The sequence below is a fragment of the Equus caballus genome, chromosome 27 (genome assembly GCF_041296265.1).
Source record: "Equus caballus isolate H_3958 breed thoroughbred chromosome 27, TB-T2T, whole genome shotgun sequence".
In the NCBI taxonomy this organism is placed as follows: domain Eukaryota; kingdom Metazoa; phylum Chordata; class Mammalia; order Perissodactyla; family Equidae; genus Equus; species Equus caballus.
The window spans coordinates 44651578-44668691 of record NC_091710.1 but is presented as its reverse complement, the minus strand read 5'-3'; the positions used below and the strand labels follow the sequence as shown (position 1 = coordinate 44668691).

Sequence of the window (17114 nt, the reverse complement as noted above, 5' to 3'; positions counted from 1 at the left end):
TCAAAATCAGTATATGGAGAAAGCGACACCACAAAACCTGAAACCTTAGAAGTCAGAACTCGATCACTATTTCCAAAACTAAGGCTCTTGGGCAAAGGTGATGTTTTGGAAAAAAATTCTGGCATTAGCACCAGTTTATGCTTTCCAACTCTCAAAGCACAGGTATGCTATTAAAGCTGCTAGAAACCATTTATAGCAGCAATAGATAAGATCAACACCAGAGAGTAGATTAAATCATGGATACTAACAGTAGAACTTGTTAATAACAATAAAGTATAATAGCCTTAGAAATGTATGAACTTGATGAATGAGTCTAAATATGAGTCATTTCTGTATTTAAATATGATAGGTGTACTAACAGATCTTAGTGAGAAAAAGGACTGCTAATTTATTCAGTATTTTAAAAATAGTTTCTTGTAGAAGTCAACCAGAAGAGAAAAACTTAAGAATTTATTATAAATTATAACACAGAGAATATTATAATATCCGTGGCAGTTTTTATTTTATACACACACAACAGAGGAACAAGTAAGTGCTTTTGTGGCATTGAAATACAATTTATCCATATTAAGCCTACATCGTGTCTATTTTTAAAAGTTTTTATTTTATAAAAACTGGTCCTTCCTTCCTAGTAAAAATAAATTTATGTCCTAAAATTGAAAGCTAAGCAGATTCTCTAAGGTGGTTCAATGGGTTAATATATATGATTTTATATGAAATAGACAAATTTAAAACTTAGTAATTTAAAATAATACTTTTAAAAACGACAAAGATTATACTGATGATTATATAAAACACGTTGTTTGGGGGCCGGCCCTGTAGCATAGCGGTTAAGTTCTCATATCCCACTTTGGCAGTCTGGAGTTCACCAGTTCAGATCCTGGGCGTGGACCTATGCACCACTTGTCAAGCCATGCTGTGGCAGGCGTCCCACATATAAAGTGGAGGAAGATGGGCATGGATGTTAGCTCAGGGCCAGTCTTCTTCAGCAGAAAGAGGAGGATTGGCAGCAGATGTTAGCTCAGGGCTAATTTTCCTCAAAATAAAAAAAAAGCACGTCATTGTTTTGGAATTAGGCAGACCTAGATTTGAATCTTGACCCTACCACTCACTTTGGGCACGTAATTTACTTCTCCGAGCTTTAGTTTCCTCATCTCCAAATAATATTGACCTCACAGAATTGTTTTGAAGTTTAACACAGATAATATAGGTGAAACTACCTGGCCTGTCATAGGTTCTCAGTGAAAGTTAGTTTCATTTCTCTTTTTCACCTTCTTTAACCTTTACAGTGACAGGTAATTGATGACGTGTAGGTGCCTGTGCAGAGGCATGCAAAAGGAAAAGTAGAAGTTGGTCTCAGGTATTTAAAATTTTTCTATGAATGAAGAAAGACGTCTGGTTAGATCAGAAGCAAAAATAATCCCTGGGTGGTAGGATTATGTTTTTTATCTTTTTATTTAAATATATGTTCTAATTTTGCTAAAATGAATATGCATTACTATCATAAAATAAATATTTAAAATTTTAATGAATGATGCACAGTTTATGAGTTGATACATGAAAAATTACAATGATTAGTATAACCCAATTTTGAACTTTTATTCCCCAGAGCATTTTATATTACTGAATTAGCTCAAGAAAAATAGACCTGATAGCTGAAGGGTTGTTAACTGCCTTGATTATGGTTATCAGGGAAAAAAAAGAGAGGCAGAGGGATTGTAAATAATGTATTTTTGTCAAGCTTTCTTGTACAGCCTCTTCCTGCCTCATACCTGGGTGATTGCATCTGTATCCTAACTCGTCTCTCCACTTCTAGGCTTCCCACACTACTGCGCTTTAATGTCCTTGAAATAATGACGTCATTTCCCCTATATCCTTGATCAGAATCTTTCCTGGGTCTCCATTTAGCCATAGCCGTCCTTTGCAACTAATGGTACATGTGTCATTGTAGGATGCCGCGGTCCAAGTAGACAACAATCTCAATGTTTACTAGTAACATACTCTGCCTCAAACTTCACTTTTCCATAGGTGTGAATTTGTTGTGAATCACTCTAGACCCTAATGGCCATAACCTGGTTATCTGCCATACTTATCTGTGATCGCAAGGCATATTCCTTAGTAATCTTGAATTGTTTGTCCTGATACACACACACATACACACACAGCTGAGGAACAGTTAAATGCCTGTGTGGCATTGAAATACAATTTACTCATAGCAAGTCTACTTCAAGTAGCTGTTTTTTAAGAATGCCATAAATTATATGCATAGTAACATAATACTAATAAATATATATATCTTCAGGAAGAAGGATGGAATAATGCTCTTTGTAGAGTTGAAAATACAAAATATGAAAAAGTCACTAACGTGAAGTTTGAAGACCAAGTTTTTCAGCTTGGCATTCAAGTCTTTCCACAAACAGCTATCATTCTCCTTTCCAACCTTGTCTCCCGTTACTCCCATGACAGGCCCGTGAATGTCTTCCATTCATTCACTGCCTCCTGAGAGCCAAGCTTTTTACGTGTGATGCCTCGTGTAATCCTTAGGGTAGTCCTGTGATTGCGTTATTACTATCCCCATTTTACAGATGAGGTTTAGGATCAGAGGTTTAATATATTCCTTCAGGTCACACAGCTAGTTAGTGACAGAGCCAGGATTCAGATCTTGGTTTGTCTGACTCCAAACCCAGTTTTCTTAACTGCTTTTCTGGCCAGATGGATCCCTCTGCTCACCATCACCCTAACACATGTCCAGCTCCATTACCGTGTTTTTAATCATGATGTTTACCCAGCTCAGAAACCTCACCCTACCTGTCCATCCAAGTTCACCTCAGAACTTCCCTCTTCTGTGAAGTCTTTCAACCTCCAGCTGCAGTAACGTCACCTTCCTCTGACCCTTGACCTTCTGTTGCTTTAGATTGTCATCTAATTTGTTAGTTTGTAGGTGTTGTCTTCCCAGTCAAGTAATTAATTGCTTGATAGCAGAAGTCGTGGAAGCCAGAGTAGATAATCTCTAAGGTTCTATTCTTTGGTTTATATTTCGTCTTATCACGTGCAGTTCTGTGTCCCTAGTAAACGCTCAAAAATGAACTCAATGTTAAATTAATACCTCTTCGTAGATAGAAGGTGCTCTCCTCTGACATTAAAATAAATTGTTCACACCTCTCTGATTTGAAATTAAGTCCTCTAAATTTTGAATTAACAGCTTCTCTAGAGGCTATTATATCATATTATGTGATATATGAATTAATATTCAGATTAATGTCTAAAAAAACAAACTTAGTGGTAAGTCAACTTTCCGAGTTTAAAAAGATTGAATTGATAGAGGGTAATTTGTCTCAGTTTCATGCCGTTCCTAAGCCTTCATGGACCCTTTCTAAATAAGAGACAAAGTGGTTTTATGTCCGTTTAAGGCAAATTATAAAACCTCCTTTGTCACTAACCCCCTCAAAATAACTGAGAAGCAGCCTTAACAAAGAGGGAAGGAGGGGAACACCATTACAAAAAAGAGGAGTCTTGGATTGTTTCCTAAAACCAGGCCTCGCACAGAGAGAGGAGATGGTCTCTAAGAGGTGGCAGAGATCCGGGGAGCAGAGTCTCTGTTGCTGCAGGTCGAAGCTGGTTGAGGGGGCTCATACACGTGTACCTGCTAAGGCTGAAAGTGAATTTGAGATGAGGGTCAAAAAGGAGAAGTTGTGGCAGCCTACATCAAAAACTTTGTGAGAATTTATACTTCCCCCTCCTTCCCTTGCCCTCATAATGTCCCCACTTCCCCTTCTCTGCCTCCCTTCCAGCATCTGATTTTTCGTTCATCCTAATATGTAGTTTAGAGGGAACTACATGAATCAGTGCCATTGATTGGTTTTGTGGTTTGCGTAAGGATTGATTGGGAAATTTCCATAATCCATTCTGCCTTAATTTACACTTTTGCAGTGTTTCTGTATGTTTAGAATGACTGATAAGTACCGGACTTTGTCTCTCCCAAGAAATAACAAGACATATAATTTGTAAGATAATTATGTGTCAAGTGATCAAGAAAGACTGTAGGTGTGAAAACAGTTTCAGTAATTGGCATACCTAAGGAAAGTCAAAGAGTTTTGACTTAAGTATCCTAAAGAATGTGCTAAATCAGAATTCGTTGAACAACAATATCTAACAAAAAAGCTTTTCAAGTGAGCGTTGGATGAGAGCATTTCGCTTTTCAGGAGATGCAATGTCTAAGCATTTGGTGAAAAGAACTTTTTGAAAGGAAAGCTGTTTTGTTTTTTGGTTTTGTTTTGTTTTTTTAATTTTTTGTTCTTCTTCAATGGATCTCTTACATTCAGGAAAATTAGGTGGATTTACACAAGAAAATAACACCATAGATTCCGGAGAACTTGATATCGGCCGAAGAGCAATTCAAGAGGTTCCTCCTGGGATCTTCTGGAGATCACAGCTCTTTATTGATCAGCCACAGTTTCTTAAATTCAATATCTCTCTTCAGAAGGATGCATTGATTGGAGTATATGGCCGAAAAGGCTTACCACCTTCCCATACACAGGTAAAAGTGGGCTTTGTTGTCAATAAAATGAAAAACTGCTAGTTTGCATCTTTAAAGTTATTCTGTTTCTTAACTTCAGCTGTTTAACTGTTTGACCAATTTTCTATTGATCTTTTTACAGTGAAAACAATTTTGAATGTAGGTTACACTTATCTTGAGGTTTTTGAGTGAGTAGGAAGAACAGCGTTTTCTTCCCAAGTTGCTTTAAGCGTTATTGATTGATTGAAATGTACTAAAATTTGTGAGTAACCTAATGAATATTGAACATCATCTGAGCACCTTGTAAAACACCGTGGGTTTTCAAGTGTTTTGCAAAGATTCTATAATAATTTCAGATGATCTTATTCCTTTTATGTAATAGATGCATAACATTTTCATCTCAAACATGTATTCATTCTGTTGAAAATGTGTTATGTATTTTTTTACTTGATGCCAGATTTACCCAGTAAAGAAATTATGGGGACATAAACATAAATATGGTGATAGGAACTTTATCAACTCGAGCCACGATTCCTCATCTACAAATGATGAACACTGAAATAAAAAGGCAGAGTTTTCATGGAAAGCCAAGGATGATCCCATTAGTGTGGTACTCAAAACAATTCAAATATCCTTATATTATAGATTCAAAGAACTTTAAAGTCAGTTCGCTTGCATGAAAATCACCTCACAATAACAGTCACAGATAGAGAGCCACTATCACTAATTCCACAGGCCTTTTCATAATCTAATAGTGGGTCATGGTGTATAAATAGGAAATTGTGATTTACAAGAAGTCCCATCATGTCTAAGAGAAATTATTTAAATTACCTACCATAAAATTGGAGCTCAGACTTTTCCCAAGATCAACTATTATATTAGTAAATACAGAAATTCAAAAAATGTGATAGATGCTTAATTAAAGTTGACAATTGGATGAGCTTAAGTTGTACTTGATAATCAGTTTACTTACCCATGGAGTTTCATGCTGATTTTAATTTCATTGGTAAAATGAGAACTGGAGGATTTTCATGTATGCTTTTTTTATATTATGTAATTTTGTGAGAAATGCTTTTTCCATAACCTAAGAATATAAATTATAAAGAAAAGATGATCATATACTAATAAAAGATTATCTTTAAAGAAAGATGAGTAAAAAAATTTGAACATGCTTTTTCTAATGTCATTGTGGATCAGGGAAGATTTCGTATTATAAATTATATATCCATGAAATGTTTGAATATCATGCCTTGGTGTATTCATTTTTTTGATTTAACATTTTTCATATCTAAATTATTAAATATGTTTAATTCTTATATATCAAATACTTTTTCTTGTGTACTAGCATCCAATTTTAAATTTTAGATTACAGTTGCATTTGACTCCAGGTCATGTTTTAGGTGATGCTGACTAGGATATAATAACCAGATTCTCTTAAATGGAAGTGGGTTTCTGTAACTGCAATTATAGCAGATAGAACTGCATTTATAGCAATAGTCCAGTGAAATAGGAAAAAATATTTTTCCATTGGAACCACTTATATGATTAAATTATTTTTGTGTAACTCAAGAAATATACCTCTAAGCTAAGCACAATAGTGAGCATGTAACCTTTAAAGTAAATTCCAAAAAATAGTTTCAGAAAAAAATTGTCTAATGTGTTATATACTTTAAAGGTTTATTTAAAGATTTAGAATTGACTCTTTGCAAGTTATATATACTATATAAGATTAGGGAAATTAAAGGTGTAGTTCCAGGTTTTCTCATAATTCTTCTGGTATTTACACACAATATACGTGATATCCACTTTTCTTTTCTGCCACAGTATATGTGTTTAAGTAGGTTACGCATTTTCTTAAGCTCCACAGTTATTAGAGTTCCTTAGTCTGGTTGATTCAAGATCAGCAGAGCAAACAACTGTTTCTGAGTTCAGTGTTTAAACATGAAATATGCTATAAAGCAGCCCAAATTGAACATTTCTCTGTTTCTGGGGAATGTTAAATAAATCAACCTGAAATAATTAAAGTTGGCCAGACATTCAGAATAGTCACTTGAGTTTTGAAAGTCTTTGTGACCCTTTATAAAACTGTCCGTTTGACTGTTGCCAAGAAATCAATTGACTTTCTTCTCCCTGATGCCCAATTCATTCTCCTGGACAGTTAGAAGCCTAAGGAAGCAATTTAACGCTCTACAGTTAATAGTGTACTGTATCATTTAAGCGCATTTGCATGAAGGCTGTTTGAGAAGGGGAGTTGAAACTTGGGTTCTAAGCACACACCCCTACCTCTTTTTAACCTTGTGACCTTGAACGAATCACTTAACTTCTCTAAACCTCAGTGTCTATCTGTTAAATGAAAGAGTTGGATCAGATGATCTATAAAATTTCTTCCTCCTCTATATTCCAATGATACACAGCGAGATGATGCCACCACCAAAAAGTTGATTTAAGAAAACAGTTCGGTGTTCAGAGATTCTGAGTTCTCATCATCGTAATATCTAAATTGAGTTAAGCTTGTGGATAGTCTCCCTGTTCAGAAATGAACCACCAAGATACCTTTATCAAGTATAACCTTTGTCTCATGATAGCTTCCCCAAAGTGGTGAGACTGAATTTCGTCCTAAAAATAGCATGAGATCCTGAGGCTGGCTCCCACAGGGAATCCATGTCTCCATCTTATGATTAGGTATTACAGAGCAAGACTCAAGTTTGCCTGTAAGTGATTACTTTACATCCTATGAACAAAGGTTATTAAATATTTCTATTCCATATCATTTGTTTACTTTTCATAGAGATGGTTTTAGCATTAAATAGGGAACTTGTCTTTAAGTATTTGAATAACCCTCCTGAAGTCGTGCATGAAATGCCCCTACAGAAGAGCCTAGAACTGGGTAAAGACTCAACAACTGTCAGCTACTCCCCTCCACCACGATCATGCTGACCACTCCAGCCTTATTTTATTGTTCATAGTGTGATGCAAGGGGTGATTTCTGTGATAAAGGTATGATTATGAGTATGGGCTTGAAAGACCACTTAAAACCCCAAATTTCCTCCGTTTTCGATTTATCAGTTACTGTGTTTAATGTTAGAGAAGAAAAATGTTTATATGAAATAGGACCATAAAAAGAAACTTTTTCTTGTCTCTTTACCATGCTAATATAAATATTTAAATCTGATGAGAAAATTAATGGCTTATTTGAGAATGAGGCACCTTTCAAAAGTGCTGAATTAATTTTCCTCTGATAATTTTGGAAAACAAGTCCAGTGAATTTGTGTGTGTGTGTGTGAGGAAGATTCACTCAGAGCTAACATCTGTTGCCAATCTTCCTCTTTTTTTCCTTGAGGAAGATTAGACCTGAGCTAACATCTGTGCCAATCTTCCTCTATCTTGTATGTGGGTCGCCCCCACAGCCTGGCTTGATGAGTGATGTGTAGGTCCACACCCTGGATCTGAACCTGCAAACCCGGGCCACCGAAGCAGAGTGCAGCGGACTTAACCACTATGCCATGGGGCCAGCCCCACCAGTGAAATATTTGCGGATTAAATATCCACGCCAGTCATTATTTTCATCCTTGTAAGATATAAATGAAAAAAATTTTTGAATGCTAATCAAGTTAAAGCAATTGTGTGTATTTCTCTCAGCTGAGTGATGTTATAATGCAGTTTTGCTACACAAAAAATGCTTTAATATTTAAATAAAAATTTTAATGTGTTGGAAACTGAATTAGATATTCTAAATTCTGTCCAGTAGTAACAGTAGAGGTCTGTGATCAGTACAGTGGCAACGAATTTAACTATGATTCTCAGAATCCCAACAACACCTTTTATTCCAATTTGACTGTGTTAAGGGATTCCTATGATAAACTTTTCCTTAAATAGACCCCAATGAAATTCCATTTAAGGAATCTATTAGAAAGTAGAATATTGATGATTCACACATATAGTGCGGTAACCTTAATGATTAGTATATAGAGTACTGTAGTATACTTTCACCATAAACACACGCCTCAGGAGTAAAACAAAACTGGGTAAGAGCTTGTAGAAACTGAATTACTCTACTTTTAAGAAACTGTCATCTAACAAGTTTATTAAAACTACATTAGGGGGCTGGCCCAGTGGCATAGTGGTTAAGCTCACATGCTCTGCTTCGGCGGCCCAGGGCTCGCAAATTCAGATCCTGGGCACACACCTACAGACTGTTCATCAAGCCATGCTGTGGCAGGCATCCCACATACAAAATAGAGGAAGGTGGGTACAGATGTTAGCTCAGTGTCAATCTTCCTCAGCAAAAAACAAAAAACAAAAAACAAAACCCTACATTGTAAAGTCTTGGCAGTGTCTTTCAAATTCACTGCATTATCTCTAGTTACAAAATTTTACCCCACTATTACCAATCACGTTCCATAGTTTTAATTGTCTTTAAATTCTCCAGTTAAATCTTTTAGCTACCCAATGTTCCAAATTAATCTTACTAAAACAAAAATTGAGTTTAATGATGACTGAGTTCATAATAATAATTGGGCATATTTACATTTGCTGCCATCCCTTCAGAACACTTCCACTGTTTAATTTTTTGACTTTGATTAAAGATGTGAAGGCATCTTGTTATATGTTTTTAATCTAACCATAGCTAAGTGAAAAACCCATGGAGTTTTCCGTGGTGCTTGGGGTGGTTACACCAGGGTCACAGAGAGGGTAGCGTGGAGTGGTGGAAACAGCCTGAACTCTGGAGCACAGCACCCTTGAGTTCGCATACCAGCTGCCTCAATTCCCAGATGTCTACCCTGCCCGAGCTCCTCCATTTCCTTCATCTTTGAAGTGTAGATATCATTGCCTTTCTAGAATAGTTGCTGTGAGGATCAGAAATAATCCTGGCACAGAGTAAGTATTCAAGAGTGGTTGTTACCACTTGAGAATTCAAGGAGAAGACCTTAAGACTTGATTTTCTAGTGGTGTAACTGAAATAAGGCTGCTGGGTTTGGAATGTTATAGATTTGTGTTTATATCCCCAAGCTGCCTACACTCATCAAACTTTCCATCAGTCATAAGAATTAAACAGATTTGGAAAACATGTTGCCCAGTCAGGGAACACATGATCTGTGGCGTTTAGATACAACAGTGGGGCGCCGTGGGTAGTTTTCATGCTATGCAGAGAAGAGCTGTGAGTCAGGAACTGTTTTCTGACCATTCGTTTATTAGAGCAAAGGAGAAAAGTTGGTAAAAGAAAAGAGAGAAGCAGCCACAACGGTGATATTTCTGCCTACTAAGCCATTTCACTTGTCCTCATCCTCAGTACGACTTTGTCGAGCTCCTGGATGGCAGCAGGTTGATTGCGCGAGAGCAGCGGAACCTGCTGGAGTCGGAAAGAGCAGGACGACAGGCGCGATCCGTCAGTCTCCACGAGGCTGGCTTTATCCAGTACTTGGATTCCGGGATCTGGCATCTGGCTTTTTATAATGATGGGAAAAATGCGGAACAGGTGTCTTTTAATACCATTGTTATAGGTAAGAACGGTCTTCAAAGCATATTTTCCAGGCTGCAGCCTAAACGCTGTGTTGAATAGAAACTAAATTATCTTCACCAACTTTGAATGACTCCTAGGGTGTTAGAGCCTGAGGGAAAATGGGAGAGATATTTTTAAATTGTTTATTCATAAATATGTGACAAACTATGAAAACCAGGAAGCACTGGGAGAAAATATGATTTGGGATTTATCTTGGAGGAGGATGGTGCATCGTGAAACACTTAAAAAATCTGCATTTGAAGTGGCAATGCTTTGCTTTATTGTTTGAAAGATCTAGTCTAAGTGAGTCCTTTTTTGGTTATGGAGCAAGCCATCCATGCCTCCTTCAACATGTGGCTACATGATGGGAACGTTTACCTTGTGCAAGAGGCAGGCTCTGCAACAAGTCTTCCTTCTTTCTCTATTCTTCAGACTCTGTGGTGGAATGCCCCCGAAATTGCCATGGAAATGGAGAGTGTGTTTCTGGAACTTGCCATTGTTTTCCAGGATTTCTAGGTCCAGATTGTTCAAGAGGTATGCCAGTTAGATGCTTTTCTTAAGCCAATATGAATAAGCTGTAGGAACACGAGTAATTCAGAAAACTACCAAGACAGGAAAGAAAGGAGGGGAACTGGCCTACTGCTTGTTCCAGCGATGTCTCTTTTCTTTCAGGATCTTGATGGGAAATGTGGCTGTTAATTCTTCTGTCGTGTTTTATTTCACAGCAGCCTGTCCAGTGTTGTGTAGTGGCAACGGGCAGTACTCCAAGGGCCGCTGCCTCTGTTTCAGCGGCTGGAAGGGCACCGAGTGTGACGTGCCGACTACCCAGTGTATTGACCCACTGTGCGGGGGTCGTGGGATTTGTATCATGGGCTCTTGTGCTTGCAACTCAGGATACAAAGGAGAAAATTGTGAAGAAGGTAAACATGTCAATATTTACCGAAGCCTCTTGTTATCCTCATAAAGAAACAGATTATGTTTGTAATCTTTAGTTTGGCAGATGAATCTTTTATATGCTTCCTTATGAAAGTAATTTTGATTTCCATATTTATGGATGCACTGCTCTATTGACATTTTAACTGACATAAGGGTCAAAGACCAAAGAGCCCCTTTGCTCTTTTTTGGTAGTGTGGATAATTCTCTTCTTTTTTACTCTGAGAAGCTAAGCAAACATTTGTGTTTTGAAACCAACAGTGGACAGTGGACTATTGATTTTTTTTTTACAGCCTTCCACATTGATGCCAGCTTCTAAATCTAGAATTTAGGCATCTCTAGAAAGAAAGAATATTGAACATAATATATTAGTGAAAAAAGTACGACATCATGAGTTTGTTCCAGAATTGTATATAATGAGCATAGTCAAGATGCTATCCTGTAAAGTGCAGTTGAATTGTTTTGTCAAAAAGCAGAAATCACCATTTCTGTTCTTCAATCAAATTGATTTTATTGATCTGCCCACACAAAGTAATGCAATTAAGTCTCTGGAATTAAATTTTCAGGCCATTGACCCTACAAGTGTAAAGTTTTATTGAGTCAAATTGCTAAATTAAATCTCGTCATTTAAAGCACATTAAAGTGAATTACGAGGGATAGAGAGTATGCAACTCATTTATTTCTCAAACAGTCTGAGGGTCCCATACAGCTGTCAGTACTCAGTGGTTGTGGATTAGGTCAGCTGATAGAGATTCTGTTATAGAGAAGCCAGTACTTATCATTCTCAGATTAGGCAGAACAGAGAGCCGTAGTCTGAAATCTCAAGAGCATATGTGTGTAATTCATGAAAATTACAAATCCTTGCAAGAGTCTCATTTACCTAAATGGCATGATTCTCAATGCTTTATTGTGTAATTCTTTGTATTTTCAGTAACAAGTTCTTGAAAATGGTAGGTAAATATTTGAGTATCCAAAATGTCCATATGAATGAGATTGAGATTTAATTCTTTGTTCTGCATGTACGGTGTATGCTATCTTGTAGATTTAATCATAAAATTGCTCTCTTTTCTTTACACCAGCTGACTGTCTGGACCCTGGATGTTCTAATCATGGTGTGTGCATCCATGGAGAATGTCACTGCAGTCCAGGATGGGGTGGCAACAATTGCGAAATACTGAAGACCATGTGTCCAGACCAATGCTCTGGTCATGGAACATATCTTCAAGAAAGTGGATCCTGCACTTGTGACCCTAATTGGACTGGCCCAGACTGTTCGAATGGTGAGGTCAATAAAGGCAGTGCAATTGAGTGCTTGATATTGTTGAGCTAAAGATTAAGAGATTTTGTTTTTTAAAGCACACGTTAAATTTAATATAGATTTTATTAAAGTGATTATAAGTATTAAAAGTCATGAAATTTAGTTGTCTTAAAAAAATAAAAGAAACAAGGCTTGGGCAATCTTGTCATTAAAATTTCTCCTTTAGTGTTATTGTAAAGAATAAAATTTTGTTTGTGTCAAAACTCTGTCTTCTTAACTCTCAAGGCCTGTGTACAGCTTGGGAATTTAAGCACATTATCTCATAAGCAGAGAAGCCTCAGTTAAAAAATTATTTGACAACATAAAGCTAAACATGATCACAATAAAGAGTATACATTTATAGATATTATGTGTATAATGGTTCAACACTGAGTTTCTAATTATAATAATATGATTATAATAGAACCAGCAAGTAGTAGTTTTATTCAGTCAGTCAAGTTGTTATTGAGCACCATCTCTGTGCATGGCATTGTGATAGGCCCTATAGGAATAAAAGCATAATGAATTATTCCTGCCCTCTAGAATAGTGGCTTTCAAATTTCTTGACCATGACCTACAGTCTTAAATACATTTTTACATTGTGACCTGGTGTCCATAACATGCATATGTCACATAGTTGAAACAAAAGCTTTACAAAGCGATACACACTGATACTTCTGTTGGAGTCTGTTCTATTTTTTTTAATGCTGGTTGCAACTCATGAATTAATTCCATGACCTACTCATTAGTCACACAGTTTGCAAAGATACTGTTCTAGTCTCAAAGATTACAGTTCAATTGAGAAGATAAGGTAAACACTCATGAAATACTTAGAAACCAGTACATTCCGTTTTGACATTTTATTGAGTGTTACATGGAATAATACACTAAATTCGATTGACGCTGGGAGGAGTGACCCTGCCTTGATGCATATTAAAAGTTTTCAAGGAGACTTTTATTAACATTTCTTGCCTTCTATTAGAGATTGCAGTTAGTGTTGGTGGGGGGGAACATTTTTTGACTAGGGGAACAGTATTAGAAAGTACGTAAGAGCATGGACTCTGAAATCAGATTCTTGGGTTCATATCCAGTCTCTCCTACTTAATAGCTCAGTAGCCTTAGGCAAATTACTGTATACGTCAGTTTACTCATCTATAAAATGGATTTCATCATTAGACATTCTTCACAGAGATGTTGTGGGAATTGCTTGACTTGATGCATATGATGTACTAAGTACAATGCCTAGCCCAAAATAAATCCTAAATATAGCTGCCACCACCACCACCACTACGATTAGCAAAAATTCAACTATGAGAATATCATTGTATACATAGGACAGTGAAGAAAAACTATTTAGAGGTAAAAATTGGGTTGGGCCCAATTATGGGGGACACAGTTTAGAAATGGTGGTTTAGACAATGGAGAATTCACTCATAATAATGATGTGCCCACTAATATGATGAGAATAGTATTCTTGGAGAACTGTCCTATCGATTATATGTCAGAGCGTGACCAGCGAGACTGACGGCTGGAAGGCAGTGGAGAGCTTTCCCAGAAGTGTCAAGTGATGAGAACGTGAATTAGTTTGGAGTTAGCAGAAATGAAAAGGATGAACCTGAAGGACATTTTCAAGGAAACATAGACAGGACTTGCTGAAAAACAGAATATAGAAGTTGTCGAGAAGAGCTGAAAGTCTGGAACAAGGGAGAGAGGGATTCGTGTGAATGTGTCTGAATGAGGCATGGTAGCTGGGGAGACGTGAAGCTCGGGGAGCAGGAGGGCTGCAGGGGAGGCGGTGGGAGGGTGAGTGTGAAATAGAGACGAGGATGAATTAGGTTTGGACGCAAACTGTCTGAGCAAAAATAATAGAAAAGAAGAATAAGAGGAGGAATAATGAGAAGAGGGAGGAAAAGAAAAAGTGGAGGAGAAGAAGAAATGGGAAGAACAGAGAGAGGAAGGAGGGGGAGAAAGGAGCAAGAAAAAGGGCACATTTTATTAGCAGTGTTGAGTAAATAAAGACATTCTGCATAAAGTCGAGATTCATGAAGGGGTCCGTCCACTCTTAATCCTGCCCACCCTGATTGGTTACCCTCTTCTTTGAACCCCTTTATTTAACTGTAAGTGTTAACTTACTGGAGGGACTCTGGAGCTGATCTCCCTGGGTTCAGATCTTGGACTGGCCATTCCCTAGCTGTAGGATGTTGGGCGAGTTATGTAACTTCTCTGTGCCTCAGTTTCTGTATCTGTAAACTGGGGGTAATAATAGTATTACCTTATACAATTGTCATAGAGAGTAAATGAGTTAATGTGTAAAAAGCACTTAGAATAGTGCCTTACACATAGTAAGTACTCAGTGAGTACTAACCATTAATAGAAGTAGCCGTGGTGGTGGTCGTAACAGTTGTGGTAGTGGAATTCCAAAGGCTAGTGCAGTTTGTCCTACTTAATTCCTCAGCAATTCAGAGGAGCTTCCACATAAAAGTATTTATTGGATATGGTTCCCCAAATGTGAAATCTATGAAATGCAAATTACTTCCTCTGTTCGTATAGCCCAATGGCATAAACCTAAATGAAATCTTGCTAGGTAGCTAATTAGCATGCTTATTTTAAGAAAAAAAAAAAAGACTAAGAATTTTTACAAATCAGTCTTTCTTGGCATTTTGGGACACTTGAGTGATGTGCCTGCTAGATCATGTGCCATTCTTCACCTACTGCAAATTGAATCCTGGAAGCACAAACTGCAGAAAGTTTTGTATAGGCTAGTTTGTAGTATTGGTGGAAAACTTCTGTTGAACCATAAGTAGATGTCCTAGTTAAAGAGACAACTTATGAGTTTTCTTTCTTGCTTCCTTCCTCTCTCAATTCTGCTTCCTGCCTTTCCTCTTCCACCCCTCCCACCCTCCCTCCCTTCCTGCCTTTCCTCTTCCCACCCCTCCCTCCCTCCCTTCCTTCCTTCCTTGCTTCCTTCTTTCCACCCCTCCCTACTTCCTTCCTCTCTACCTCTCTCATCTTTTGGCCATACGTTTTTGGAGGCAGACAAGGTTTATAATGTCTATTACTGCTTCCTAGAAATATTAGTTGATTCAGATAGCTTGGATAACCAGAAACTTTTGTTGGAAAATGCATGACTGCTGGAGCAAATAACATGTATAGGATAAGTAAGAGTAAAAAACATAATAAATTGGAGGCTGGATTATAGAGGGCCTTTAATGTATCTCTAAAGAGATTTAGGAAATCATCACCAAGCAACCTTTATCAAGCATGGGTGTGTGGCATTATTTTAAAGAACACATTAACTTGTTTTTTCCTCCATTCTTAAAAATATATTTTATAAAATCAAAATAGGTATTTAGTTATTTCTGTTGAGTTTTTATTTACATCTTCTATAGTAAAAAGTGCATCTCAGAAAAAAATCCATTTAAAGTTTATGGATTAAACGTGTATAATTACCTGTATAGTAAACCTACTTATGCCTCCATCGGCAAAGTGGGCACAATAATACTATCTATAAAGTAATACTTGTTTGAAATGTTGTCTTTTGAATTGGTTTCCCACAATTATCCAAAGAAGAAAGGAATAGTGAAATAGCCCCTTTTTTGTTTCATATGAAGTTATTTAATACATTAACTGAATTATTTTATAAAGGATAGTTTGTAATTGATATTAAATAGCTCAAAAGATAATTCAGTCTTCATAAAATGATATTGCTATGAATAGCAAAAAAAGATAAATTTAATTAAAAGATTAAATTGGCTCCCAAAATCACATATTTATTTTACATATTTTGACAGATTTTCTTCATGCTGATGTAGTTACTTTGCTAGTTGAAAATCTAACTTTACTTGTCTGCAGAATGACTGTTTGGGCATCGTGAGCGAAGGTCTTCATGGCGTTCCTCTGCACCTCCCCGTACAAAACAGAAACCTGACATAGTAAACTCTCAGTACATGGAGTTGAATAATGAATATTGTACTCTTCTTTGGAAGAAAATAATTAAGCAGAGAAAAAACTTCATTAAACTTCGCTATTAGCTCCAAAAAGATAGAAAACTTACTTAGAATTATTAGTAAAGATCTCAAATATGCATATATTCATCTTGTGAAAATGTCTAGAATTGTGTGCCTCCCATTTATCTGCACGTTGCGTAGTTCTCAAAGTTGCAAAACATTATTGTCCATTTACATTGGTGACTTAAAGTTTACTAGCAGCATAATTCTGAATTTCTGACTAACTGAATCCGTAAAGCAAAACACTTTACCAGCCACCTCTTTTGTTGTTGCGGAATTGCCTTTCAAACGTCTAAATTCAATAAGAGAGTAGATTTTATACCTGAAGAAACATTTGGTTAAGCTGCTAAAAGAAGAAATGAATTCTTTCCATCAGAAAGTTTATAGGTTTGGAAGCAACAGAGCTTTTCTCTATCTTCATCAGCAGGTCGTCCATTAATTAGCCCTTCAATTCCACTTCAATTAAATTAACTCTAATTAATAAGTTCATTACAAAGATTGACGCACCTTGCTCAAAGCGAGTGTGCTAAATGCTGATAAACACCTTCATCCTAATGAAAAATTGATTAGATTGAATAAAAAGGGGGCCTCAGAAAGAAACCTCTCTCTTCTGGAGCTGCCTTGACGTTCCATTCCTCCGAAGTTAATCAAACCATCTTGGATCTCTTAATCAAAAATTTAATTCAAACAAGATAGAAAATGTGGCCTGAAAAAGCACATACCACTCTCTCCCAGTGAATAGTCCCAGCTCTTGTTTGTAAGAAATGTTGCAACAATAGGGCCTTGAGAGGGTGTCTAAAGTTTTCAGCACTGTGAGGCAGCGAATTGTGGTGTCTGAGAAATGTCATTTGGACAATGAAT

At 36.9% G+C, this 17114-nt stretch overlaps 1 protein-coding gene across 17 annotated transcripts in view; it reads left to right on the top strand.

The window, feature by feature from the left end:
• Window positions 1–17114, top strand: part of TENM3 (teneurin transmembrane protein 3) — a 2419468-nt gene that overhangs the window by 2299621 nt on the left and 102733 nt on the right. For all 17 annotated transcript variants that reach the window (XM_070253219.1, XM_070253221.1, XM_070253220.1 and 14 more), the window contains 5 exons: window positions 4323–4537; window positions 9807–10017; window positions 10449–10550; window positions 10742–10936; window positions 12029–12229. In XM_070253219.1, coding sequence (XP_070109320.1) covers window positions 4323–4537; window positions 9807–10017; window positions 10449–10550; window positions 10742–10936; window positions 12029–12229 — 924 coding nt within the window. The remainder of the gene's footprint in view (window positions 1–4322; window positions 4538–9806; window positions 10018–10448; window positions 10551–10741; window positions 10937–12028; window positions 12230–17114) is intronic.